We start from the raw sequence: 26252 nt of genomic DNA, 5'->3' as shown, positions 1-26252 counted from the left end.
CCCCATCCCTGCGGCACCGCGGGCCGGCAAGCGTCTCTCCACCACCGGAAGCCTTTATTACACAGCCCCGGGGGGGGACCCCTCCTGCCCCCCCTTCCCACACCAGGGTTCACGGGGTGCCCATCCCCATCTCCACGGGTCCCACATTGCTCAGCAGAGCCGCCGCTGCCTCCAGAACTCCTGGATCTGCCGGAAGGGTCGCGTTGGGCGCAGCGGGCGGCACAGGCTGGGGTCGGCGGAGCGGCCGGTGCGCAGTGCACAGAGCAGGGCGGCCTTGCAGGCCTCCAGGCACGGCTCACGGGGAGGGTGTCCCTTGTGGAAGTGGTACCAGAAGCGCTGGAAGAGCCGCTCGTCGTCCTGGAAGCGGCGGATGAGCAGATCCCAGTCGGCGGGGAAGGCGCTGGCCATGCCGTACGCCTCGCGGGCTCCATACAGGCGCTGCCAGCGCGGTTCGGCCCCTGGCGCGTTGGCCTCGGTCAGGTTGAGGATGAAGGTCTCGTGGTCCAGCACAGCGTGAGAGCTGCCGGGGTAGGAACCATCCACCTCATACACACGGTACCCTGGGAACAAAGGTCAGAGATTGAGGCGCCTCCGATGGAGAAGAGCTGAGGGCTGGGGATGTGCAGCGTGGCGAAGGGAAGGCTATGGGGGGACCTCGCCGCAGCCTTCAGTACTTAAAGGGAGCTTATAAACAGGAGGAGAGCAACTTTATGTGAGTAGATAAGGACAGGACAAGGGGGAAAGGCTTCAGACTAAAAGAGGTGAGATCTAAGTCAGATGTGAGGAGGACATTCTTTCCCTGGAGGCAGCGAGGCTCCAGCAATGCTTCCCAGAGCGTGGGTGCCCCATCTCTGGAGGTGGCTGAGGCCATGGATGGAGGGCCTGGGCAGCCTGAGCTGGGGAGGCACCCAGCCTGTGGCAGGGGTGGGGCTGGGGGCTTTGGGACCCCATTCTATGATCTTTAAGGACTTTACCAACTCAGGGCATTCTATGGCTCTACGATCTATAAGGTCCCATCCAACCCAAACCATTCTGTGGTTCCGTGAACTTCAAGGACCCTTCCAACGCAACCACTTTGTGGTTCCACCGCAGTGTTTGGGGTTGTGGGGCCACCACCAGGAGGGCGCTGGACTGAGGGCTCACCAGGGTTGAGGCTGATGTAGGTGGTGACGCTGGGGGCCACAAAAGCCACGGACACGGGCCGGGTCAGCGTCTCCTCGTCGTAGAACATCTCAAACTCATCCACGTGCGTGTGCCCAAAGAACTGTGCGGCGATGGTGCCCTCAAACCTGAGTGTGGGGAGCTGCAGTGAGCGTGGCTGTGCTGGGCTGTCCCAGGTACCACCCAACCCCCATTGGTGGGGCTGGCAGGCAGCCCAGCCCCCCATTTCCCCGTGGCCAACCTGTTGACGATGCGGTAGTAGTTCCAGCTCCAGCTCCTCAGGCAGTGTGCGGGGGGGATGTGCCCAATGATGTGAACCTGTGAGGGCAGTTGGGACAGCGCTGATAGTGGGTATGGGGCTTTGGGAACCCCCCCCGTCCCACTGACCCCCACCTTCTCGCCATCACGCTCGGCAGCCTCCAGCACCCCCACGAGCCACTGCAGCTGCCCCGCGGGGTCAGTGGAGTTGATGAGCAGCCAGAAGTTGGCCTGGGAGCAGAAGTTCATGTTGAGGGACACAAGGCGCAGCCCCGGCCACACTTGCGCCGTGTAGAACCCAGCGGCTCTGCAGGGAACAAAGGGCCAGAGAATCACAGAACCTCAAAGGCTGGAAAAGGCCTCCAGCATCTCCAGACCCAACCCCAGCCCACCCACACCACGTCCCTCCAAGCCACCTCCCCACAGTGCCGGAACACCTCCGGGACGGTGACCCCACCAGCTCCCTGCGGTCCGTTCCCGTTGGACCAGATGGTCTCACGGGTCCTTTCCAACCTTCTGATTCTACGACTCTTTGGAGAAGAAGTTTCCCCTCGTTCCCAACCTGAACCTCCCCTGCTGCAGTTCGAGGCCATCACCCCTCATCCCACCACCGTCACACGGTCAGCACTGCGGTCAGCACCGGCTGCGGGGCCGCGCCGTGCCCTCCCTCCCCGTTGCGCAAAGCCCTGAGCCCCCCGGCCCCAAGCCGGCACCCACCGGAGGGTCTTCAGCGCCGTGGGGGGCAGCCAGTCCTGCCAGGCCTCAGCCATGGCATCGTAGAGCCACGCGGCCGACTGATTGCCGCGCACGTAGGGCGGGGGGAAGGCGTTGACGGGGGTGGCCTCGTGGTTACCCACAGCCGGGAAGACGGGCAGCGCTCCGAGGTGGCGGCGCAGCAGAGCGCTGACGGTGCGCAGGGCCAGCAGCTGATCCTCGCGGCGCTGCTGCCACACGTCGTGCGCCGGGATGTCGCCCGTCCAATATGCGGCAGCGAAAGGCCCCGCCCGGGGCAGCCCGGCCAGCAGCGAGGCGATGGTGCGCAGCGGAAGGTCGCATTTCCCGTATTCGCCCCAAAAACCGGCACCGCCCGGACCGGGCACTGCGGGGCCGCGGCAGCACAGCGGGTCGGGGCAGGACGGGTCGCTGCCCGCCGCGTAGCGCCGGTCCCAATGCAGGTCGGTGAGGAACAGCACGCGGGCGCTGGGAGCGCCGGGCGGCGGGGGCCGAGGGGGCCGCACCGGGGGTTTGGGGGCGGCGGGCAGGGAGATGTTCCAGGAGCCCAGGATGTCCCAGCGGCCGCAGCGCGGGCCCAGCAGGAGCCCGCACGCCTCGGTCGGGCGCAGCACGGAACGAGCCCAGGCGGCCACCACGTCGCGCTGGAAAAGCTGCACCGCCTGCTGGCAGATCTCGGCCCGGGCCAGGCGCAGCTCCCGGCACAGCCCCGCGGCCACGCGCCCCACACGCACCACGTTGGGCTCCAGCTGTGGGGAGAGACGTGCGGGGCTGGGGGAGCGGAGCGGCTGCCCCTTCCCCTCCTGTTCCTTTCCCTTCCCTTTCCCCTCCTATTCCCTTCCCCACCTGTTCCCTTCCCATCCCGTCCCATTCCCTTCCCCTCCTATTCCCTACCTTTTCACCTCCTGTTCCCTTCCCCTTCCTTTCCTCTTCCCCTTCATCCCCCTCCCCTCCCCTCCCCTCCCCTCCTCTCCCTTCCCCTCCTCTCCCTTCCCTTCCCTTCCCTTCCCTTCCCTTCCCTTCCCTTCCCTTCCCTTCCCTTCCCTTCCCTTCCCTTCCCCTTTCTTTTCCCCTTCCCTTCCCCTCCCCCCCTTCCCTTTTTCCCCTCCTCCCCTCTTCCTTCCTTTATCATTTCCCTTTTTTCCCCCCGTTTACCCCCCGCCGTTGCCCGCTCCCTCCCCCTCCCGTCCCCGTCCGGTTCCATCCCCGCCGTGTCCCCGCCCTCCCCGTCCCGTGATCCCACCACACGTCCTGTCCCGTCCCGTCCCGTCCCTGCGGGGCCCGTCACGAGTCCCGCCCCATCCCCGTCCCGTGACCGTCCCAGCCGCGCTGACCCCATTCCCGTTCTCCCCGTCGATCCCGTCCCTTTTCCCCCCCCTCCGTCACCCCGATCCCGTCCCCGATCCCCCCCCCCCCCCACCCAAACGATCCCGGTCCCGCCGATCCCGGACCTGCAACGCGAGGTCGAGCGCCCCGAAGAGCAGCCGGCAACCGGGGCACGTCAGGTTCCGCCACCCCCAGTGCGGCCCCGCGGCCTCCAGCAGCGCGGCTCCGGGCGGCGGCTCCGCCGACACCGACAGCGCCGTCAGCACCACCAACAACGGGACAGCGCCCCGCCGCCCCGCCAGCACCGAGCGGACACCGAGAGCCGCCATGGCCAGGGACGGCTGCGGGGGGCGGGGCCACGGAGGGGGCGGGGCCTGAGCACGTGGGCGGGAGGAGAGCGGCCTCCGAGTAAACAGCGCCCGGGGCACGACGGGAGGGAGGGGTGCATTGTGGGAAATGGAGTCACCTGGTGCATTGTGGGAAATGGAGTCCCGTGGTGTATTGTGGGAAATGGAGTCCCGTGGTGCATTGTGGGAAATGGAGTCACGTGGTGCATTGTGGGAGATGGAGTCACGTGGTGCATTGTGGGAGATGGAGTCCTCCTGGTGACTGTGGGATGGGGAATCCCATTGGTAACTGAGGGCCGCTATCGGCATTATGAGAGATGGATTCCCATTGGTTGAGGTCAGAGACTCAGAGGAGATGGATTCCCATTGGTTGAGGTCAGAGATGGATTCCCATTGGTTGAGGACAGAGATGGATTCCCATTGGGGACGTGAGAAGGATGGAGTCCGGGTGGGAATTATGGGACATCGAGTCCCATTGGGGCATGTTGGACATGGAGACCCAGTGGGAGAGCAGGGAAGATGGGAGTCCATTGGGTATTATGGGATGTGGAGATCCATTGGGTATTATGGGATATGGAGATCCATTGGGTATTATGGGATATGGAGGTCCATTGGGTATTATGGGATACAGAGATCCATTGGGCATTATGGGATGTGGAGATCCATTGGGCACTATGGGATACAGAGATCCATTGGGCACTATGGGAGATGGAGATCCATTGGGCACTATGGGATACAGAGATCCATTGGGTATTATGGGATGTGGAGGTCCATTGGGCATTATGGGCTATGGAGATCCATTGGGCATTATGGGATACAGAGATCCATTGGGCATTATGGGATACAGAGATCCATTGGGCATTATGGGAGATGGAGATCCATTGGGCACTATGGGATACAGAAATCCATTGGGCATTATGGGATATGGAGGTCCATTGGGCACTATGGGATACAGAGATCCATTGGGTATTATGGGATGTGGAGGTCCATTGGGCACTATGGGATACAGAGATCCATTGGGCATTATGGGATGTGGAGGTCCATTGGGCATTATGGGCTATGGAGATCCATTGGGCATTATGGGATACAGAGATCCACTGGGCATTATGGGAGATGGAGATCCATTGGGCATTATGGGATATGGAGGTCCATTGGGCACTATGGGAGATGGAGTCCTATTGGGTCAAGGTCAGAGGTGGAGTTGTATTGGGACCCTATGAGAGATGGAGTCCCATCGGTCATTGTGTCCCACTGGTAATTATGGGAGGTAGAATCCTGTATGGGGACTGATGGACGTGGAGTCCCACTGGGCACTGTGGGACGTGGAGCCATAGGATCATAGAATCCTTACAGTTGGAAGGGACTTTTAAAGGCAGTGCAGTCCAACTGCCCTGCAGTGCACAGGGACACCACAGCTCCAGCTGGTTGCCCAGGGCCTGATTCAGCCTCTCTGCAAAGTCTCCAGGGATGGAGCATCAACCACAACACCGGGCAGCCCGTTCAGTGCCTCACCACCCTCACTGCGATCCATCCCTGGGGTCACTGTTCTGACCCTCCTCTGGATGCTCTCCAGCAGCTCCATGTCTGTCCTGCTCTGAGGACTCCACATCTGGATGCATTGCTCCAGGTGAGGCCTCACAGCACACAGCAGAGGAGCGGGATCGCTCCCTGACCTGCTGGCTGCGCTGCTTTGGTGCAGCCCAGGATGCAGTTGGCTGTCTGGGCTGCGAGGGCACAGTGCTGGCTCATGGGCAGCTTCCATTCATCAGCACTGTCAGGCCTCTTGTGGTAGGGCTGCACTCAAATCCTTTTCCTCCCAGCTTCTATTGGTTGTGAGGGTTGCGTCGACCCAGGTGCAGACCTTGCTCTTGGCTTTGTTGAACCCCATCAGGTTCACCTGACCCCACTGCTCCACCTGTCTGGGTCCCTCTGGTTGGCATCCCATCCCTCTGCTGTGTCACTGCACCCCACAGCTCGGGGTCATCAGCAAACTGCAAATCACCCGACCCCACTGTGGATGTCAGGGCAGTACGGTCAGGTTGAGGTTGGACTTGATGGTCTTTAAGGTCTTTTCCAACCCGAGCAGTTCTATGATGCTGTGATGTCATTGATGAAGATATTAAAGAGTATCGGCCCCAGCACGACCCCCAGGGGTCACCACTCATCACAGATCTCCATGGATCCAGCTGGAGTCCAGTTTGGTCAAGGTCAGAGGTGGAGCAGCATCGGGGCCCGATGGGAGATGGAGTCCTATTGGTCACTGAGGGAGAGGGAGTCCCATTGGGGGATAACGGGAGACAGCGTCTTCTTTGGGGCATTTGAGGAGGTGAGTCTCATTGGTCAGGATGGGAAATGGAGTCTCGCTGGGGCATTGCGGAAGATGGAATCCAGCTGGGGAGCTCTGTGGGGGCATTATGGGAAATGGAGTCCTGTCGATCCCCGTGAGCGATGGAGTCCCACGGGGGAACTGTGGGAGATGGAGTCCTATACGGGCTCGGTGCGAGGCGGGTCCTATTGAGCACTGCGGAAGATGCAGCCCCGTCCGTGGGGGAGGAGGCTGCAAAGGCACCGCGGGACGCGGATCCCATCGGGGTGATGCGGGATCTGGAGCTCTGCGGGGCAGTGCGGGCTGCGCATCGCGTCGGGGCGCTGTGAACGTGCAGAACGAGGTTGTGTGTGTTTGCACAGGGGTGTGTGTGTGTGTGTGTGTGTGAGCGCAGCACCACTCGTGGCTCTGGGAATGACGTGCCGGTTCGGTCCGGTCCCGGTTATAAGGGACTCGGTACCGGTGCGGGTCAGATGGAGCGCAGCAGGCGGCACCAGACCAAGCCTTTATTGCGGCCGGAGCCCGCGGCGGGGAGCGGTGAATCCGCGGAGAGGCGTTTCCCATCGCCGCCCCAGCTCCGGCCGTGCCCCAACAGCCCCCACGGGAAAGGTGAGGGCAGTGCGGGGCCACCGCCGGCCCCGTCCCCACCTCCTGTACCACAACAGGGAGCCCGCGGGCAGCGTGTGCGGGGCGGCAGGATGCAGGGATGCGGGGGATGAATGCGGGGCTGTGCCGGGGCACGAGGGAGCCGCCGTCGGGGGGCGGTGAGGGGCCGGGCGGGCTCAGGGGGGGCCGAGGCTGCTGACGGTGGTGTAGCTGAACTTGGAGAGCGACGCGTTGGCGTTGGCCGTGTCCTCGTCGGGCGCCCGGCGCGGGCAGGAGCGGCGGCAGCCGGCACAGGTACCCAGGAAGGCGCTGCGGAAGCGGCGGTTCATGAAGCAGTAGATGAGCGGGTTGGCGCAGGCGGAGGTGTAGGACAGCAGGTGGATGAAGGAGATTGGCGTCCCCGAGAGAGCGCGCTGGGCTGCCCGCGGTGCGAAGGCGCGCCACGTGTTGGCCGCGAAGATGGGCAGCCAGCAGAGGAAGAACATGGCCACGATGACCACCAGCATGCGGATCACGCGCCGCTTGGCCACCAGCTTCGCCTCGGAGCTGTTGATTCGCGCTCGCTCCTGTTGCGCCCCCGCAGCGCCCAGCGCCCGCAGCTCCAGCGCCCCTCCCGGCCGGGAGAGCTGCAGGTAACAGCCGTCCCCCTCGTCGCAGGCGGGCAGCGGTTCTGTGCCGCGCTGGGCTGCGGGCAGGAGTGACACGGTCACGGATGTGGCACCGCGAGGACCCAGGTGGCACCGAGAGCGCGTGGCACTGAGCACAGCACCGGGCATGGCGCCGGGCACGGCAATGGGCACATCACTGAGCATGGACTGGGCACAGAGTGGCGTGGCCTCCACCAGCACGGTGTGAGCATCAGGAGGGGGCAAAGGGACCTGCAGTGGGACTCAGCCCCCGCTGTTTGCCCCAGGATCTTCATCCTGACCTGACCTGCATCCTGACCAGCTCCTGCACTGAGCGGAGCTGCGCGGCTCCCCGTTCCCCAGAGCCTCACCTGCCGCTTCCCCCTTGATGTCCAGCTCAAAGCGGATCCCTCGGTACAGCTCGCGGGAGATGAGCCCGTAAGCCACGATCATCACCACGCCCGGAATGAAGAAGAGGACGAGGAGCAGCAGGACGTACCTGGAAGCGCAGCGCTCGTCGCTCGGCAGCCCTCGCCCTCCCCACGCCTCGCCTCGCTCCCCACTCACCATGCCTGCCTCACGTGCTCGCTGGGCCACGCGTGAGTGCACTGGCTGAGGGGCGGGCGGGCGCCGGGGACGGGCAGCAGCCGCGTGGTGCTGTACACGGCGTAGGGCAACATGAGCAGCAACGAGAAGAGCCAGGTGCTGGCGATCACCCGGCAGGCGTGAGAGCGCGTCTGCCACACGCGGGACTGCAGCGGGTTGCAGATGGCGCTGTACCGCTCGATGGCGATGGCCACCAGGCTGAAGGTGGAGACCGAGACGGAGACGCCTGCGGGCGGCGAAGGGTCAGCGGCAGCTCGGCGCGGCGCGGCGCACGGCCCCTGACCCGCGTCGTACCCATCAGGTAGGCCATCAGCTTGCAGACGGCCTCTCCGAAGATGAAGGTGCCCATGAGGTTGGGGATGAGGGTGAAGGGCATGCAGCAGAGCGCCAGCATCAGGTCGCTGAGCGCCAGGGACAGCAGGAAAGAGTTGGTGACGGTGCGCAGGCGGCGGTTGAGGAGCAGCACGGCCACCACCAGGGCGTTCCCGCAGACGCTCAGCACGAAGATCAGCGCGTACAGCAGGACGCGAACCGTCAGGTCCAGCTCTGCGGGTGCACGGTCACGGGCAGCGCACTGCGCCCGGGGACGGCTCTGCGCGCCAGCCCTGCGCGGTGCCCGGCAGCTCCTGCGGCCACCCCCTGCGGCGCACGCGGTGCCAGGACGCGGTGCCACGCGGGCCGAGCTCCAGCACGGGGACGGCGGGCGGGCGGAGGAAACGCGGTGCTCCCGAGCGCTGCCCGGCCCGAGCTCCGCTCCTCGCTCGGACGCGCCCGCGGCTGCCGTCACCGGGAGCGGAGCGGTTCGGCTCGGGCATCACCCGGCGCGGGCATCCCCACGTGAAGGCAGCGCCATGGGGCGATGGAGCGGGGGATCCCTGGGGTTCCCGGGGTTCCCTCCCGCCTCCGCCAGGGACTTTCGCTGCCCCCGCGCAGTCCGAGCCCCCTCCGGGATCACCGTGCGCTGAGCACCGGGGCGATGCTGGGGACGCGGCGCACCGGGAGGGAGCGGCTCCGGTGCGCGGCCCCGCGATTCGCCCCATCCCGTCCCATCCCATCCCATCTCATTCCATCTCATTCCATCTCATCCCATTCCATCCCGCCCGCCTCCCTCTCACCTTTGGGAGCCGGCGGTCCCCGGAGGCCCCTGCGGAGGAGGTCGCAGGCAGAACCGTTCCAGGTGGGGCCGGTCCCGGTGCCGTTGGCGGAGCCGGTACCGTTCCCGGGGCGGCAGAGCAGCTCCTGTAGGGACTCGTTCAGTCTCCTCGGGTCCATGGCGGAGCCCTCACAGCCGCCCCGCGCCCATCGCGCCCTCCTCGGCAGCACCGGGGACGGCACCGGGGGGGGCTCCGCCGGGACCGCTCCGCTCCACGCCGCCTCGCGCGCTTCGGAGCCTCCGAGAGAGTGAGCGGGGGCGGTGCCGGCGGAGGGGAGCGGGGCGGGGCGGGACGGGGGCGGCGGGGGGCGGCGAAGAAAGACCGGAGGGGGAGGGGGCGGCGGGGCCGGACCGGAGCCGAGGCTCGAGGGACTCGAGGGGATCTGAACTCCCCGCCCCGCCGGCTCCCCCCGGCCGCTCCCCGCAGCATTCCCCCGTGCCCGAGCAGCCGCCGCCCGCTTCTCTCCGCCGCTGTTTGCGCAGCAGCCCCGCTCTGTTTGCTGCAGCTGGACCGCTCTCAGACGGGGCCGCTCCGGGGTCCCCCGGGGGTGCGAGGCCGCTCCCGCTGCTGCCACGTTCGGCGCTGCGGGGATCCGTCCCGGCCTCGCCCCAAACCATCCCTGTCCTCGTCCCATCTCATCCCTGTTCCCTTCCGAGCCTTCCTCCCCTCTGTTGTCCTCTCCCTTTCCCACCCCCTCGCCCATCCCCTTCCCCATTCCTGTCCCATCCCCACCCTGGGTCACCCGTGGTTCCCACCCTTATCCCCATCCCCATTCTCGTCTCTATCGCCATTCCTGCCTCCCCCATCCCACCCGATCCGATCTCCATCCCCGTTGCTATCCCCCTTCCCATTCATGTTCCACACCTATTCCAATCCCATCTCCATTCCTTCCTTTACCCATCCCCATTCCTGTCCTATCCCCATTACTATCTCTGTCCTCGTTCTGAACCCAGTGAACATCCTTGTCCCTTCTCCATCCCCATCCCTGTTCCCTCCTGATCTGTCCCCTCTTTTCCCTTTCCTTCCCTGTACCCATTCCTATCCCATCTCCACCCTGGGCTGTGCCTACCCCTATCTCGGTCATACTCTCATTCTTGTCCCCATCTCTGTTCCCTGCCATTCCCTCCTTACCATTGTCCAAACCCCTGTTCCTGTTCTGACACTGTTCGTACCCTCACCCCCATCCCTGTCACCTCCCACCCCGCCATTTCTTGTCCCCTCCTGTCCTACTCCATTCTTGTCCCATCCCCATCTCAGTCTGACTCTGTGCCCCTTCCCTATCACCATCCCATCGCCGTCTCTGTCTTTGTCCCCATCTTCATCTCCATCACATCCCCACCCCACACTGACCAATGCAGCCCCCGTTCCTGCTGTGCTGAGAGCCCCCAGTCCCCACTCCTGTGCCCCCCTGCCCCATCCCCGCATCTCCTATCCCGGTTACAAAGCCACGCTTCTCATTCACCCACAACCACTGCTGTTGCTTAGCAACTGTTGTTATTGCTACATAGCAACTATTGGCACCATCACCTAGCGGCTGTTGTCATTGTTACCTAGCAACTGTTGTCACGGTTACCCAGCAACGACTGTCACGAAGCACCGACTGTCGCTGCTAATGCACACTCGGCAGCCAGGCAGGTCCCTGACCCTCAGCGCCAGCGGCCTCTGGGCTGCGTGCCCCGTGCCCCTGTGGGACCCCGACCCCTGGTGGGACCCTGTGCGCCAGTGGGACCCTGTGTGCCAATGGGACCCTGTGTGCCAATGGGACCCTGCACCCTGGTGGGACCCTGTGCCCTGGTGGCTCCGCGTGTCCTTGTGGGACCTGGTATGCCAATGGGACCTCGTGCTGTGGTGGGACCCTGCGCCCCCCTGGGACCCTGTACAGTAGTGGGACCCTGTGCCTTAGTGGGATCTTGTGCCCTGGGAGGTCGCCCCTCAGGCTCCCCTCCCCCTGCGGCACGCTGCAGCCTGCTGGGACTCCTTTTCCTGCCCTTCCCCTGTCCCCACTTGCCACGCTGCTGCGCCCTGCTCTCCAGGCTCCCGATGCGCAGCGCCAGTTTGAGGGCACTGGACTCCAGCTGTGCCAGCAGCCGCGCCATTCGTGTCTGCAGAGTCTCCAGCGCCGCTTCCAGCACCTGTGTTCGGCGCTCAGCCTCCTCCCGGGCTGCTGCAGCCGCCGCCTCAGCGTGCACATCCAGCTTGTCCATACGCAGCAGGATCTCGCGGCCCTTGGCCTCCAGCAGCACGCGGGCACTGGGGAATTCGGTCAATACCTCCGCCAGGTCCTCCTTGGCCAGGCAGAAGAGATCTGAGTAGCCGATGCTGCGGATGTCGGCTGTGCGCCGGTTCCCCGAGCGGTTCCCTGAGGGTGCGTTGCTATGGTTAGGATGGGATGGTTGGCGGCACGGTCAGGGCACATGGGGCAGGGACAGAAACAGGGCAGCACCAGGACCAGCCTGTGCTCACTGTACCAAAATGTGCCCTGGCTCCAGCCTGGGCTCAGGTTCTGCTGGCACCAGCAGGATGTGGGGGTGGGAGGGTGGCACAGGAACTGCACCTTGGGGATGGCACTGAGGGGATGGCATCGTGGGGATGATATCGTGGGGGTGGCATCATGGGGATGGCACTGAAGGGATGGCACTATGGAGATGGCATCGTGGGGATGGCATTGGGAGGATGGCACTGTGGGGATGGCATCATGGGGATGGTAACTTGGGGATGGCACCATGGGGATAGCACTGAGGGGATAGTACTGTGGGGATGGCGTTAAGGGGATGGCACTATGGGGATGGCATCACGGGGATGGCATCATGGGGATAGCACCATGGGGATGGCACTGAGTGGATAGTAATGTGGGTATGGTGTTAAGGGGATGGCACAATGGGGATGGTGCTGAGGAGATGGCACCAAGGGGTCGGCACCTTGGGAATGGCACCACAGGGGTGGCACTATGGGGGCATCAACATGGGGGCCTGGCAGGGGCTCACCGGGGATGTTGATGAGGCTGATCTCTCCGAAGTAGAGCCCCTCTCCCAGCACGGCGAGCCGCGTCACGCCGTCAGCTCCCAGCACCTCCAGCCGCCCCTCGCGGATGAAGTACATCTCACGGCCCACATCGCCGCGCCGGCAGACGAACTCCCCAGGCCCAAAGACCTGCGGGCGCAGGCGCAGCACCAACGCCTCCAGCACCCCCCGCTCACAGCTCTGGAACAGCCCCACCTTGCTCAGTGCTGGTAGGTGCACGCTGGCGGCCACCTCGGCACGCAGCTTCTCGGGCAGGTGCCGCAGCACCACGTGTTCCTCCGCCAGCTTGCGCTGCGCACGCAGGTGCTCGTGCCACGCGGCCACGCGCCGCACCAACCGCCCCGCCACACCATGAGCCCGCAGGTAGCGCCGCACCGGGCCGTGCTCCGGGTAGAAGGAAGCGTCGGCCGCGCTCATGTTGGCGATGACGGAGCTCATGCTGCCCATGATGGTGGCGAAGCCCAGCACGGCCAGCAGGAAGCCGGCCGTCATGAAGAGGAACTCCTCCTCGCGTTGCGGCTCCGGCGTGTCACCCACGGTGGTGAGGATGAGGGTGGAGATGTAGAAGCTGTGCAGGTATTGCCGCAGCGGGCGCGCGAAGCCGGGCCGGCTCCCGTTGGGGTGCACCCACGGGTCAGAGCCCAGCCCCAGGCGCACCGACAGCGCAAAGTAGAGGCAGGCGTTCCAGTGGATGGCCACGAAGACGTAGAGCATCAGCTTGGCAATGCGGAAGGCGTAGGGGTGAGCCGTGCGCGTCTCCCGGCGGTCGAAGGCCTCGAGGAGCCGCGGGGTGCGCAGGCAGCGGTTGGCGCGTAGGGCTGAGCGCAGGCGCAGGCACAGCAGCTCAATGGGCAGCACCGAGGCCACGTCCCATGCCAGGCTGCTGGAGCGCAGGTAGCGGCGCCGGATGCGGCCCCGGTCCAGCACCAGGATGCCCTCATCCAGGAAGCCTGCGGGGCAGCACCGGGCTGGGGGAGCTCAGAGGGATGGGGGGTTCTGTGGTTGGCAGTGGGGATGGGAGTGGGGGGGAACATGGGCTGGTGGGATCCTGGTGTGATGGGGGGACTGAATGACAGCACGGCCTGGGCTGCAAAGGCCCACAGTGCTCATCCAGCTCCAACCCCCTGCTATGTGCAGGTCACCAACCAGCAGCCCAGGCTGCCCAGAGCCACATCCAGCCTGGCCTTGAATGCCTGCAGGGATGGGGCATCCACAGCCTCCTTGGGCAACCTGTTCCAGTGCAGCACCACCCTCTGGGTGAAAAACTTCCTCCTAATATTCAACCTGAACCTCCCTTGTCTCACTTTAAACCATTCCCCCTTGTTCTATCACTGCCCACCCTCACAAACAGCTGTTCCCCCTCCTGTTTATATGCTCCCTTCAGGTATAAACGGAGGGGAAATGGCTGTTCACAGGGGTGATTGGGACTTGAAGGGGATGAAGGTGGTGCTGTGCCAGGAGGGGGAGGTGGGGGCAGAGGGGTTGGTCCCTCCCGCCTGCCCGGCCGTGGCCGTGCCTCCAGGCTGTGTGTATCACAATACAAGTGTGTCTGCACTTGTGCAGAGTGTGTTGTGAGCACACTGCTGCACCAACACACACTTGTGGCTGTGCGGGCACTGACCGGTGCTCAGTCTCACGCCGATGTCCAGCAGATACAGCACATCGCTGACACAATCCAGGCTCAGCCACAGCACTGCGTGCCGCTCCTGCGCCTCCGTGAAGCAGCACCTGGCACGACCGGAGCCGTTACCGGACCGTCTCGTCCCACCTCCCGCCTCCCGCCGCCCGTCGCCGCACCTGTAGATGATGACGACCCAATTGTACAGCACGGGCGGCACCATGGCGCTCAGCCACCAGTAGTAGCGCTCCCCGGACGGGTCCAGGATCCAGCCCCGGGCTTCGGCGGTGCTGCGGGATGGGGAGAGCGGGCAGCTGACATGGCACCGGGGTACCGAGCCGTCCCGGGGGAAGGGGAGCCCCGCTCACCGCTCTCGGTGCCCGGTGTCGGTGTCGGTGCCGGGCTCGGCTGAGTCCCAGCGGCGGGACAGCACCGCGCCGAGGCCGCGCATGGTGCGGTAGGACCGGGGGGTCCCGCAGCCTCCCGCAGAGCGCGGTGTTGCGCTCACGGCCGCGGGCGGCTCCAGGCAACGGGCGGTCCCCGGGGTACGGGGCGGGGCTGCGCCGCGGGGTGCGGGGCAGGGAGACACGGCGGGCACCGAGCGGGGCCGGAGTGCGGTGCGGGGCCGTCCCGGGAGCGGCTGTACCGCGGCTCTCGGTGTCTCGTTGGCCCTGCTGGCACTGCTGGCCCTGTTGTCCCTGTTGTTGTCCCTGTTATTGTCCCTGTTATTGTCCCTGTTGTTGGCCCTATTATTGACCCTGTTGTTGTCCCTGTTGTTGGCCCCGTTGTTGGCCCCGTTGTTGGCACTGCCGCCCGCTGTCCCGCACGCCGCCCCGCTCCGACCCCGGTGGTCCCCCCAGCCCATCTTTAGGCCCCGCCCACATCCCCGCCCCTCTTTCCCCGCAGCCAATGAGCGCGCGGTTTCTCCTCTAGGCCCCGCCCCCCTGCTCTCAGGCCACGCCCCTTCCCGGTGCTCAGGGCGGGGCCGCGGGGCGGGGCGGTGCGCGCGCGGTGCGTGGGGCGGTGGCGCGAAGATGGCGGCGGGCGCGCGGGGCCCGCGGCGGGGGAGGACGGTGAGAACGGGAAGGGAGGGGGGGGGGGGAACGGCGGGGGGCGGCCGGGACGGGGCGGGGCGGGGCGGGACCGCGGGAAGGGAGGCGGCGGGGGCGGGGGGGGGGTCGGGCCGTGCCCTTGGCGGGGGCGCGGGGAGCGGCGGGGCCGCGGGGGCGGAGCGGGGCGGAGCCGGGGGGGGGGGGGCCCCGAGGGGGGGTTCGGTACCGCGTCGGGCTGAGCGGAGCTTCCCTCCCCCCGCAGGAACCGCGCTGACGGCCGAGAGCGCGACCTTCAGCCCCAGGTACGGGGCGGGGCGGCTCCCACCCGCTGTCGGTACGATTCCCACTCGCTGTCGGTACGGTCGCCGTGCGGTTCCCCCCGTGCCCCCATTGCCGTGGGATCGGGCTGGCTCTGACCGCCCGGTGCCGCCCGGTGCCACGTGGGCCGCCGTTCGTTGCCCGGAGCCCACCCACAGCCGCTTCCTTTCCGTCCCCGTGCGGATCGCGTTGTGTCCCTGCGGTGCCATCGCCCCAAATGGGGCCCCGGTTGAGCTTTGGGGCCGGTCGGGATCGGTGCCGTCAGCCCCATCTCGCGGCACGGCGCCGTGTCCGTCCCGGTGTCGGCGGCGCCGTGGCAGCCGCTTTCTGCCTCTCTAACTTTAGCAGCCGCAGCTGCGGTGCAACGGGAGCTCCACGGCGCGTGGTATAAATACATCTGTCAGCTGCCCGAAATACGCCGGGCGCGATGCCACCCCCGCCGTGTCGGGCCGGAACCGGCGCGGCTCCCGCGGCGATGCCGTACCGGAGCTCCGGAGCTGCCCCGGCAGCCGCTGCCTCCTTCCCCTTCTGTGCTTTGGCCCCTTTCGTGCCCCGCCGGCCTGCCCTGCCCCCACTGCTTCCAGAGCACAGATGGGCCCGGGGTGTGTTGGGGGCACGGTGGGCACTTGGGGGGCTCGGTGCTGTCCCTGCCCCTGCTCCGTGCCCCACAGGGCTGCGCTGGCACCCTCAGCACAGGGGTTGGTGGCCGTGGGACGGAGCATCCCAGGGACGGGGATTGGGCCCCACACCTTCATTCCCACGCAGGGCTGGTGGGCGGGCGCTGAGCACACGGGGAGCTGTGCGGGGGGTGCTGGGCTGTGGCTGCTCCCCGTCCCAGCGCAGCTCTCGCGGTGCCCTCCGGTGCCCCACGCTCAGCTCCTGGCTCAAAGTGCAGCTCTGGGTGTGGAGCGGCGCAGTGTCACTGCCCGCCTCCACTCCACACTTCCTTGTCTGCCCCAGCTCCTGTCCTGCCCCGGCTCCGGGCAGCCTCTCCTTCCTGGTGTCTCCAGCCAGAGGCATCTCTGGGACCCCCTTCCCTCGGTGCTGCTCAGAGCTCTCTGCTCCACTGCCCTGCGCTGGGACACGGTGGTGCCACTGGGTTCCAGCTGTGCCCGTGAGGTCTCGCTCACAGGTAGGTGAAATCCCCTCCCTGCTGCCTCCCGGCTGTGGGGCTGCTCCTTTGGGCTCTGTCCCTTTAGGCTGTGCCATGGGGGTGGGCGTGCATGAGGCCTGATGGCCAGGCTGTGCAGCTTCATGCCCATCCCCATTCCAGAGTGGCAGCAGCAGTTCCTTCACCCTTGCCCTCACCCTGGGCTGTGCTCAGGGTCATGCTGTGTGACTCACACTGTGGGAGCTGTGGCTCTCGGTCCCCTCCGTCCCTTCCTACAGAGGCGCCCACAGAGCACTCCCAGGAGGCTGGGTGCAGTGTGGGGCTGCGCTGAGGCAGGAGCAGTGCTGGGGGGGCGCTGGGGTGGTGTCACAGTGGTGCTGGGATGGTGGCAGATGGTGCTGGGACGGTGCCGCTGCCCCTTCCCTTTGCTTCACACGCTCCCCACAGCTCAGCAGCATGGAGTGTGTGGCCCTGCCTGCTGCCCGCTGCCCCGTGCCCGCACGGCACCGCACAGACATCGGATCGGGCCGGGCCTGCGGGGCACCACAGCGCTGCCCCTGAGCCGTGCCCCCACCGCGTCCCCATGGAGAGGATGAGCTGGCTGAGCAAACTGACCCCGCGCGGGGTTGGGCAGCGTGCTGCCCGCAGCGCCAGCCTGCAGAGCCCCGTCACCGCCGACCCCGAGACCTGCCTGATGGTCTTCAAGAACCACTGGGCGCAGGTGAGCCGGTGCCGGGCGGTGGGCGCGGGGCGACCCTCGGGGTGGGACTGAGCGCTGTGCCTGCAGGTGCTGCGCATCCTGGAGCGCCGCGGCTGCACGCCGGCCCCCGACGACCTGAGCGCGGTGCGGAACAACACCTACCAGCTGCTGAACCTGCTGGCCGAGGACCGGCCGCGCGGCGAGGCCAACACGGGGCCCATCCTGGAGTTTGTGGTGGCCGAGAATCTGCTGGAGCGGCTGCTGGGCTGGCACCTGCAGGGCGACTTTGGCGAGGAGCGCAAGGTGGAGCAGCTCAAGCTGTATGAGATGCTCATCAGCCAGGCCCGGCAGCCCCTCCTGCGGCACCGCGCCGTGCTTACGCCGCTGCTGCGCCTGCTCAGCCTCTGCGCCGAGCCCACCTCCGCGCCGCTGGAGAACAGCCTGGTGCTGCTGCTCAACCAGCTCTGCGTCTCGGTGGCCAAAGAGCCCGCCATCCTGGAGCTCTTCTTTCACAGCCACACCGACCAGGGCCCCGCCAACCTCATCATCTTCTCCCTCCTCATCCCTTTCATCCACCACGAGGGCGTGCTGGGGCAGCAGGCCCGCGACGCGCTGCTGCTCATCATGGCCATGTCGGCCAGCAACCACGCCGTCGCCAAGTCCATCACCGACAACTCCTACTTCTGCCCGGTAAGGCTGGTGTGGTGCCGGAGCTGCTGGGTGCCGCGTGCCCCAGGGCCACGCTCAGTGTTTGTACCCACAGGTCCTGGCCACGGGGCTGAGCGCGCTGTACTCCTCGCTGCCCCGCAAGATCGAGGTGCGCGGGGATGACTGGCACTGCCTGCGCCGCGAGGACTGGATCGGGGTCTCCTCCCTCGTGCTCTTCATGAACTCATTGGAATTCTGTAACGCCGTCATCCAGGTGGGGCTCTCGGTGACGGGGGGCGATGCAGGCTGGCACGGGCAGCCCTGATCCCCACACCCTGCAGGTCGCCCACCCGCTGGTGCAGAAGCAGTTGGTGGATTACGTGCACAATGGGTTCCTGGTGCCCGTCATGGGGCCGGCGCTGCACAAGGTAGGGGCGTCCCGCCGGTGGTGCTGTGGGGCACTCTGCGGTGCACCCGGAGCGCTTCCAGCTGCTGCTCCCCACGCAGACCTCCATCGAGGAGATGATCGCCAGCACCGCCTACCTGGACCTGTTCCTGCGCAGCGTCAGTGAGACGGCGCTGCTGAAGACCTTCCTGCGCTTCGTGCTGCTGCACCGCCATGACAACGCCACCATCCTCGACACGCTCGTCAGCCGCATCAACAGCAACTCGCGGGTGAGTGGTGGGGCAGGGAGTGGGGGGACCCAGATGTGCAGCTGTCTCATGTCTCCTCCGTGCCCAGCTCTGCATGGTGTCCCTGAGCCTCTTCCGGACGCTGCTCAGTCTCAACTGTGAGGACGTGATGCTGCAGCTGGTGCTTAGGTACTGCCCGGCTGTGTGGTGCTGGGATGGGGCATCGCCATGTGGGCACTGGGGTGAGACGTGGCTGTGGCATGCAGGGACGTGGGATACATCTCTAGAGGATGTGATGTAGGATGGGATGGGGCTGGGATGGTGCTACATGGGTGTTGGGATGGGCATGGCTGTGTCCTGCGAGGTGCACATGTGGTCTGATGGGCAGTATGAGACAGCTGGGGTGTCACCATGGTTGCTGGGAAGGGCACAGCTGTGTCCCAGGGGTGGCATCTCCAGGCGGTTCAGTGGCAGCATGGCAGATGGCTGGGGTGTCACCAAGTGGGAGCTGGATGGAAACGGCTGCGGCCTGAGAGTGGCAACTCCAGGGGATCCAGTGGGAGGATGGGATGGGGCCGGGATATTGCCACGTGGGCACTAGAATCAGACATGGCTGTGGCATGTAGGGACCTGTATGGGGGACATACCCAGGGGGTCTGGTAGCAGTATGGGATCGGGCTGGGTATCATCATGTTGGTACTGGGATAGGCACAGCTGTATCTCATAGGGGGTGTCCCCAGGGGTTGAAATGACACAGCAGAATGGCGTGGTGCTTTTTCCTGCTGCCCCTGCCCTGCCGTCCCATTGCGTCCTCGCTCACAGCCCTGCATCCTACCAGGTACCTGCTGCCCTGCAGCCATGTCATGCTGAGCCAGAAGCGGGCGGTGCGGGACCTGGACATCTATGGCAAGACTGCTGCCAAGTTCCTCTCACTCATCCCACGCTGCTGCTGCCCTGAGAATGTCCCACTGCCAGAACGCGACGAGGAGCACACGGCGTGGGCAAAGGGTACGGCACCAGCACCACAGGTCCACACAGTGCATCACCCCCGGCCCCGCACTGCTGAGCAACATCTCCTCTCCATAGGGCAGAGCAGCCCCAGCGTGGACGCATCCTCAGCAGTGCTGGTGCCGCGACCTTCCACACCATCACGTCTCTCTTTCTTCATGAGGCAGCAGAGTGGCGGCCCAGAGGCAGCCAGCACAGCGCCGCGCTCCCCAGGCACACCAAGTGGCAGCCCTGCACACCGGGCCACCCGCTGGGAGGAGGTGGCAGAGCTGGACAGGAACTACCTGGAGTACCTGCGGGACGCACGCCGCAGCATCGACCGCTGCGCATGGGCATGCCGTGTCTGGTCAGCCCCTTATGATGGCGAGGAGCCTGCAGCCCCCGGAGCCACCCCCGATGTGGCCTCTCTGCCTGACAGTGCCCCGGGGCCCCCGACCCCGCGGACTAAGAAGCGGGGGTTGCCTGAGGAGGGGGCAGGGAGGGCTCCGAGCCCCAGTGAGCCCCACACTGTGGGGCCCAGCCCTGACACACGGGACTCGGGGGCACTGGTGAATGGGGCGCATGGGCACACGGAGCCAGGGCGGCCAGAGGGGGATGTGGTGGTGAAGAAAGTGCGCAGGAGTCCGCGAGGTGAGGGGTTGGCACACAATGGGGCCCAGACGCAGCCTGCGGGTTGGGAGCCCCCGCACTCGGTGGACTCGCTGCTGGAGGAGCTGCTGGCCAAGGCACCAGCTGAACCCAATGGGGCAGGCGTCAGCATTGAGACCTTCACCCAGGAGCTGCGAGAGATTGAGGCTGAGATGGAGAACGGGGCCAAGGCTGAACCGCCTGCCACGCTTGAGCCACTGCTGTCCCGTGAGGAGGAGGAGGCCTACGCCAGCTTCGCCACTCTGCCTGAGGGCGAGGAGGCACTGGGCCGTGTGCGGGTGCTGGACCCTCTGGCACAGGCCGTGGCCAGCCCACCACGCACTGTGGGGCCGCCCCACAGCCAACCCTTCACAGGTGGGGCTGAACGGGCGCAGACGGGAATACTTCTGTGTCCCACCCCATGGTCACACCCTGACGCCTGCACCCACCCACAGGGCCCTTCATAACGGTGCTGTTTGGCAAGCTGGAGAACATGCTGCACAACTCCCTCTACGTGAACTTCCTGCTGACGGGGCTGGTGGCCCAGCTGGCCTGCTACCCGCAGCCGCTGCTGCGCTCCTTCCTACTCAACACCAACATGGTCTTCCAGCCCAGCGTCAAATCTCTGCTGCAGGTTTGGTGGTCGGGCGCTGTCCGTGGTGCTGCCGGCGCTGTCCTTGGTGCTGATGTCGCTGTCCGCGGTGCTACCCTCTACTCCTTCCCTCCCATCCTGTCCCATCCATCCCATCTTGTTCTGTGTCCCATCCCGCAGGTGCTTGGCTCGGTGAAGAACAAGATTGAAAGCTTTGCTGCCAGCCAGGAGGACTTTCCCATGCTGCTCTTCAAGGCCAAGAAGTACCTGATTGCGCGTGGCAAGCTGGACTGGGCTGATGCACCAGGTGTCATGCCGGCGCTGCGTCGCTCAGAGACTTTGGGTGAGATGGGAGCTGCTGCCATTGGGCTGGGGGTGCTGAGGGTGCACTGTGTGGGGGTGCCCACAGCACTATATGGGGTCTGGGAGCTGCTCTGAAATGGGGAGCTCATGACCTTTTGTGTGAAGAGCTGGGGGTTGCCATGGTGAAGGGGCTGTGGCACCAGAGTTCATGGGCTTCATATTGTGTTGCCTGGGGGCGTTGTGCAGTTCTGGGTGCTGCATACAAGATTTGGGTCTGCCTTTTCCTTGCTGCTGTGTGCTGCATTGCACTAAGGGCTGCATTGCACTGGGGACTGCATGTGGCACTGCTCACACTGCTGGGTTATGCTTCTCCATTGCAGTAGACAGCGCCTAGACCTCAGCAGCATTGCATAGGGGGCTGCATGTGGCACTGCATGCAAACTGATCTCTGCCTGCCCCTTGCTGCATTGCACTGGGGGCTGCACATGGCCCAGCATGCAGCCTGGGCTCTGCCTCATGTCACACACTGGTGTGTGCCCCGGGCCGTGCCCCAGGGCACAGCCCAGCGCGTGGCCTGGGGTGTTGCATGTGTTCTGTGCCATGCCCCATGCCTTGCCCTGTGCCACGTCGCAGGCTGTGCCTGTGCCATTGCGTTCGTGGCCCCTCAGCTGACGCAGCCCCTCAGCCCGCAGCCGGAAGCCGTCGCTGGGCGAGCTGATCCTGCGGCACACCAACAGCCCGACGCGGGCACGGCAGGCGGCACAGCTGGCGCTGCAGCAGGTGCGGGACGGGCCGGTGCTGCAGGCGCTGGCGGGGTCCACGCTGTTCCGCGGCTCAGCCGAGAAGCAGAGCGAGGCGCTGCGTGTCAAGAACGCCGTGTACTGCGCCGTCATCTTCAGCGAGTTCCTGAAGGAGCTGGCAGCCATCGCCCAGGCGCACGCTGTCACCTCCCCGTTCCTCTCCGAGCCGCCCGAGGAGTGACCCTGGTGGCTGCTTTTTAACCGCGCACGGGGCACGGACCCTTTTAATTTATTTGGGATGAATGTTCTGCCGGGAGCTGGCCCCGGGCGGCCGCGGGGATGCGTGGGGACGGCAGGGCCGGACGGTGCCACCTGGCGTGGGGCGGGCTGGCTCTGCCCCCTGCCGCCCCCGTGGCCCCAATGTCACCCATCACCCACCTGCTCCTCTCTATGCAATGCCCCGCTCTGTGGGGTGGCTGTGGGGCAGGGTGGGAGCACGGGGCCGGGTGGTGCATGGGGGGGCTGGTGTGTCTGTGCTGTGTATAAGCCCTTCTGTAATAAAGGGTCTGGTCGAGGGCACTGCTACTGCCATCTCTGCGGGGCGGGAGAAGAAGGAACCCCATCACTGGGGTCTCCTTCATGCTGAGGGTAGAGGGGGTGATGGAATCTTAGGTTCACTGAGGTTGGAAAAGCTCTCCAAGATCCCCAACCTATCCCCACTATGCTCACTGACCACATCCCTCAGTGCCACATCCACATTGTGCTGGAACACCCCCAGTGCAGTGACCCCCACCAACTCCCTGGACAGCTGTGCCAGAGCATCGCCGCTCTTTGGGAGAAAGGATTTTCCCTGATACCCTTCTGGACCTTCCCTGCACGGGGTGTGTCTGAGGGTGTCGCTGGAGTCTGTTGTGCTTGAGGGGCTGTGGGGCTGAGGCTGGGGACGTTGTCTGGCACCAGGAGTGCTGCTGTGGCCAGTGAGCAGCTGCTGGAGGAGGCGGTAGAGCAGCTCAGTGGGCTCTTGGGCTCTTTGCCCAGCACCATGGCCCATTGGCTGCTGTTGATGCTGGTGCTGTGGGCTCCAGCCCTGCGTGCTGTGGTGATTTCCATCCAGGGATCTCCGTTCTTGCCAGCATGTCCTGCACTGTGCCCTCCTTGGTCGATGTTTCCCCCTCAGCAGAGCAGGGTGCTGACAGTCCAGTGGCCCATGATACCGTGCACCCACCTATCCACATCATCCTCCATCAGCAACTCCGCCAGCTGGCTGTGGGCTGGATGCACACAGAGGGCAGCCACTGAGGATGGGGTGTGCCCATCGCCATGGGCCAGCACCGTGGGCAGCAGCACTGATCAGTGTCTGGCCCTTGGTATGTGTGGGTGCAGTGGAGGATGTCCTTGCAGGCACCCGCAGCACCACACAGCCTTCAGCATCTGCCCTGTCCACGCTGGCATCCCCTCCTGCATTCTCACTCTCCACCACCACACTCTCAATGCACAAACAGAAGGACCTGCATAGCTGTGCATTGGGAGGAGCGCCCCACCACTGCTGAGGGTTCCATGCTGTCCACAGCTCTTTCCACGAGCTCCATCACATCTTTGATTCTTTACACTAAAATATGCTGCAGTGATGCTGCTAGTGTTCATTTCCTGGTGGAACATGGTTCGACGTGGCACCTGTGTCAATCAGTGAGCAGTGCATCCCAGTGCTCACAGCCACCGACCCAACATTCACCAGGGCCTCTTCCTACAGAGCAGTGCTGGTGTTAATTATCCATGCAGCGTTTTAAGCATTTGTTTGTAAATTCCAGCTCTCATCCATTTGGGTTTTGGCATCCATTTGGGTTTTGGCATCCGTTCTGGTGCTTTTCCTGCCTGCTGGGATTTTTCTCTAAAGCTCTTATTCTGAACCAACAGATTAATGGGAAAATCACCCATGCTGCCCTACTCTGTGGTGTTGTCGTGGGAAGTGTGAATGCAGGATGGCTGTGGGGGCTGAAATGGGGATGGGATGGAGATGAGGATGGGAATGGGGTAGGGACATGGATATGAATAGGGATAGGGATGGGGATGGACATACAAATGCGAATGATGGGGATGGGAATAGGGGTGGGATAAGGATAGGGATGTTAGGGATAGGGATAATGGGGATGGAAAGAAAATCAGGATTGGGATAGAGATGTGATGGAGATGAGGACGGGGGTAGGTATGGGGATGGAGATAGGAATAGAGATAGGGACAAAGATAGGGATGGGGACAAGGATAGGGATATGGGTGGGGTAGGCGTAAGGATTGGGATGGGAATGAGAATCTGTATAAGAATGGAAATGAGGATGAGAATGAGATGAGGATAGGGATGGGAATAGAATGGGATGGGATGGGAATAGAATGGGATGGGATGGGATGGGATGAGATGGGATGGGGTGGGATGGGAATAGAATGGGATGGGATGGGATGGGATGAGATGAGATGGGATGAGATGGGATGGGATGGGATGGGATGGGATGGGATGGGATGGGATGGGATGGGATGGGATGGGAAGGGATGGGATGGGATGGGACGGGATGGGGGTTTACATGGGCTGGCTGGGCCCTTCCCTGCTCTGTGTGAAGGGGCTGCTTGGAGCTGTGCTGAAGCTGCTTCTGAAAAGCCCCAAACAACATAGGCTGGGAGCATGTCAGCACTTCCTCTTGTTCATGTGGGTGTCTGTCTTAAAATGTAAATTAAGGACAGCATTTTCCGCTTGGGAATATCAGATTTTTCTGTACACACCTGAGAATATTTCAGAGCTCCTCAGTGATTTTGGTTCCCTCCTTCCTCCAAAGATGCACACAGCTGAAGAGATCCTTCTGCAGGGTAATGTCATTGCTGTGGGGTCGTTGGCAGCTCACAGGACACCGTCAGCACCAGGCTGCTGGCACAGTGCTGGTAGCACTGCGTGCATTTGGTGGGAAGTGAAGGTCCTCTGCTCTGGTCAAGTCAATGGCAACACAGGTTTGGCTTTCAGGGAGCATCTGTCTTACTTTAGGACGGCACGGCAGCTCGGCCATGGCATTATAAAAACCTGGAGTGGGGCACCCTGACAACAAAGCAATGCCAGCACTGCTGGGTTCTCTGTGGCATTGGGATACACAGGTTTTGGGGCGATGTTTGAGCAGAGATGGGGAACAGAGCCAGGAACGTTCTGCATGCAGTGCCCAGGGCTGGGGTCTGGGTGCTGGGAGCAGAGACACAGCCCAGGGCTCCCCTCACCCTGCAGAGCTGCAGGAGCCTCCCAGCAGCTCCGTTCCCCCCACACAGCACTGCGGCTCCTGGGGGCGGTGGGGATCCAAAATTAGAGCCAAGCAGCATTTCTCATGTTTCTGTCCTGGAAACCACTTCCACCAGCAGAGATGCACAGATTGACACCCAAGCCCCGTGGAGATGGAACAGCCCTGGCAGCTCCTGTTGTGCTCCACTTTCCCTGCAGGAGGGCCATGCTGGGGGTGGTGGGGTGGGCAGGTCGGGGGGTGGGGAGCCCAGGAACAGATCCTTGTGTCTGTTGGGATGCTTGAGTGAACCTGGTGCCTGCAGGCACACCTGAGCATGCAAGGGCTGCTGGCACTGCGCTGCCTGCCTGCGTGGGGCCTCCAGGCAGGAGGAGCTCTGATGGATCACAGAGGACACAGCACGTCTGTCCCACGTGGCACAATGCATCCATCCCAGCCACCCCTCCGCACTCAGGGACTGGGGAGTGGAGTGGGATGATGCACCAGGGTCTGGGGGGGACAAACCCACAGAGCCCAGCCGAGCTGCATGCAGAGCATGCAGAGCACTGTGAGCTGGAGGGGACGGTGCAGGGACCAGCAGGGACGTGTGGAAGGCAGCAGCAGGACTCATCCCTCCCTGGGAGGCCATTGGGACGCAGGGAATGGTGCAACCCAGGTCTCTTCTTGCCTTCCTTCCTGCCCAGCCCTGACTCACTTCCTGCCCGTGTGGGGCCAGGCTCCCGGCGCCGTGCCCAGAGCTCACCTCACTGTAGCCCCGCAGCTCAGCTCTGTTCCCCGTGGGGACATGGGGTTTGTACAGCAGTACCTCTGCATGTCCCGTGCAATGGGATCACAATGTGATGCTCACACGTGCCCTGTGCCACAGCATCTCCATGCACAGTGTCCTGTCCCAATGGCCTCAGGGACATTTCCTCAGGCCTGGGGCTGCGTTAGGGATGGGGAGGAAGGTTGGGAGGGAGGAGACCCTGACCACAGCCACTGGGAGCTGTGGGGTGTGAAGGGCTGCACGGCACCAAGCTGATGCCCAACTCTTGGTGCCAACAAAGGCAACACACAGGGTTTGTAAGGGAGGAGCAGCTCCTGCACTGCAAGCACTGCCCATGGATGCAGAGCTTCCATCCCCACGTCCCCACCAGCAGGGGGTCACCAGCCCACAGCTGTGGGATTGGGGTGCACCTGGACTGTCATGTCTGTGCTCCGAGCTCTGTGTCTTCCCCACAGACCCACACAGCTGGGCTGGGGCGGTGCACACTTGCTGCTTGCTGGCCAAGCTCCACCTCAAGACTCACTGTCATATTTTTGGCCCCACACAACTGGCAGCTCCGTTTCTGTGCTGCCAATGGCCATCTATGGCTAACAGAAACCTGAGCTTCCTGCCGGCTGAGCTGCGGGCTGGGGCAGGAAACTGGGGCTGTGCAGTTCAGCAGCAGCGCTGGGTGACAGTACAAGGCAGCAGCTCCATTGGGTGCCCAC

At 64.4% G+C, this 26252-nt stretch overlaps 4 protein-coding genes and 1 long non-coding RNA gene across 8 annotated transcripts; 2 read left to right on the top strand and 3 right to left on the bottom strand.

Annotated features, from left to right (window-relative positions):
• Positions 1-36: 36 nt before the first annotated feature.
• Positions 37-3840, bottom strand: SMPD1 (sphingomyelin phosphodiesterase 1). The gene is made up of 6 exons (XM_072327104.1): positions 3603-3840; positions 2137-2900; positions 1555-1726; positions 1403-1479; positions 1144-1289; positions 37-560 (listed from the first exon to the last, which is right to left on the bottom strand). Exons 1-6 carry the CDS (start codon positions 3804-3806, stop codon positions 151-153), a joined length of 1773 nt encoding a protein of 590 aa, XP_072183205.1. The 5' UTR covers positions 3807-3840; the 3' UTR covers positions 37-150.
• A 2800-nt stretch (positions 3841-6640) lies between these two features.
• On the bottom strand, positions 6641-9857 carry CCKBR (cholecystokinin B receptor). The gene is made up of 5 exons (XM_072327102.1): positions 9104-9857; positions 8283-8534; positions 7950-8214; positions 7754-7881; positions 6641-7441 (listed from the first exon to the last, which is right to left on the bottom strand). The coding sequence occupies exons 1-5, from the start codon at positions 9855-9857 to the stop codon at positions 6933-6935; spliced, it is 1908 nt and encodes a 635-aa protein (XP_072183203.1). The 3' UTR covers positions 6641-6932.
• LOC140247423 (uncharacterized) lies at positions 8176-12590 on the top strand. Its single transcript, XR_011902651.1, has 4 exons — positions 8176-8289; positions 11422-11507; positions 12162-12376; positions 12531-12590. It is a non-coding gene; the product is annotated as an uncharacterized lncRNA (long non-coding RNA).
• On the bottom strand, positions 10162-14664 carry CNGA4 (cyclic nucleotide gated channel subunit alpha 4). Of its 2 annotated transcripts, none has more exons than XM_072327101.1 (4): positions 14150-14664; positions 13785-14071; positions 12127-13113; positions 10162-11392 (listed from the first exon to the last, which is right to left on the bottom strand). In XM_072327101.1, exons 1-4 carry the CDS (start codon positions 14644-14646, stop codon positions 10752-10754), a joined length of 2412 nt encoding a protein of 803 aa, XP_072183202.1. In that variant the 5' UTR covers positions 14647-14664; the 3' UTR covers positions 10162-10751. The 2 variants fall into 2 exon arrangements, with proteins under 2 accessions (XP_072183202.1, XP_072183201.1); XM_072327100.1 differs by having other exon boundaries at positions 10737-11501.
• Positions 14665-14754: 90 nt separating this feature from the next.
• On the top strand, positions 14755-22092 carry FHIP1B (FHF complex subunit HOOK interacting protein 1B). Of its 3 annotated transcripts, none has more exons than XM_072327096.1 (14): positions 14755-14854; positions 15096-15167; positions 16112-16283; positions 16710-16983; positions 17050-17652; positions 17726-17884; positions 17952-18038; positions 18118-18285; positions 18353-18432; positions 19082-19251; positions 19330-20253; positions 20334-20512; positions 20651-20813; positions 21459-22092. In XM_072327096.1, exons 4-14 carry the CDS (start codon positions 16846-16848, stop codon positions 21752-21754), a joined length of 2967 nt encoding a protein of 988 aa, XP_072183197.1. In that variant the 5' UTR covers positions 14755-14854; positions 15096-15167; positions 16112-16283; positions 16710-16845; the 3' UTR covers positions 21755-22092. The 3 variants fall into 3 exon arrangements, with proteins under 3 accessions (XP_072183197.1, XP_072183198.1, XP_072183200.1); XM_072327097.1 differs by having other exon boundaries at positions 15096-15189; XM_072327099.1 differs by having other exon boundaries at positions 14778-14854; positions 15096-15135.
• Positions 22093-26252: the final 4160 nt, after the last annotated feature.

This window comes from Excalfactoria chinensis, chromosome 1, assembly GCF_039878825.1.
Source record: "Excalfactoria chinensis isolate bCotChi1 chromosome 1, bCotChi1.hap2, whole genome shotgun sequence".
Classification (NCBI taxonomy): Eukaryota; Metazoa; Chordata; class Aves; order Galliformes; family Phasianidae; genus Excalfactoria; species Excalfactoria chinensis.
Note: the sequence above shows the minus strand (reverse complement) of the source record. Positions and strands in the feature narration are given on the sequence as shown.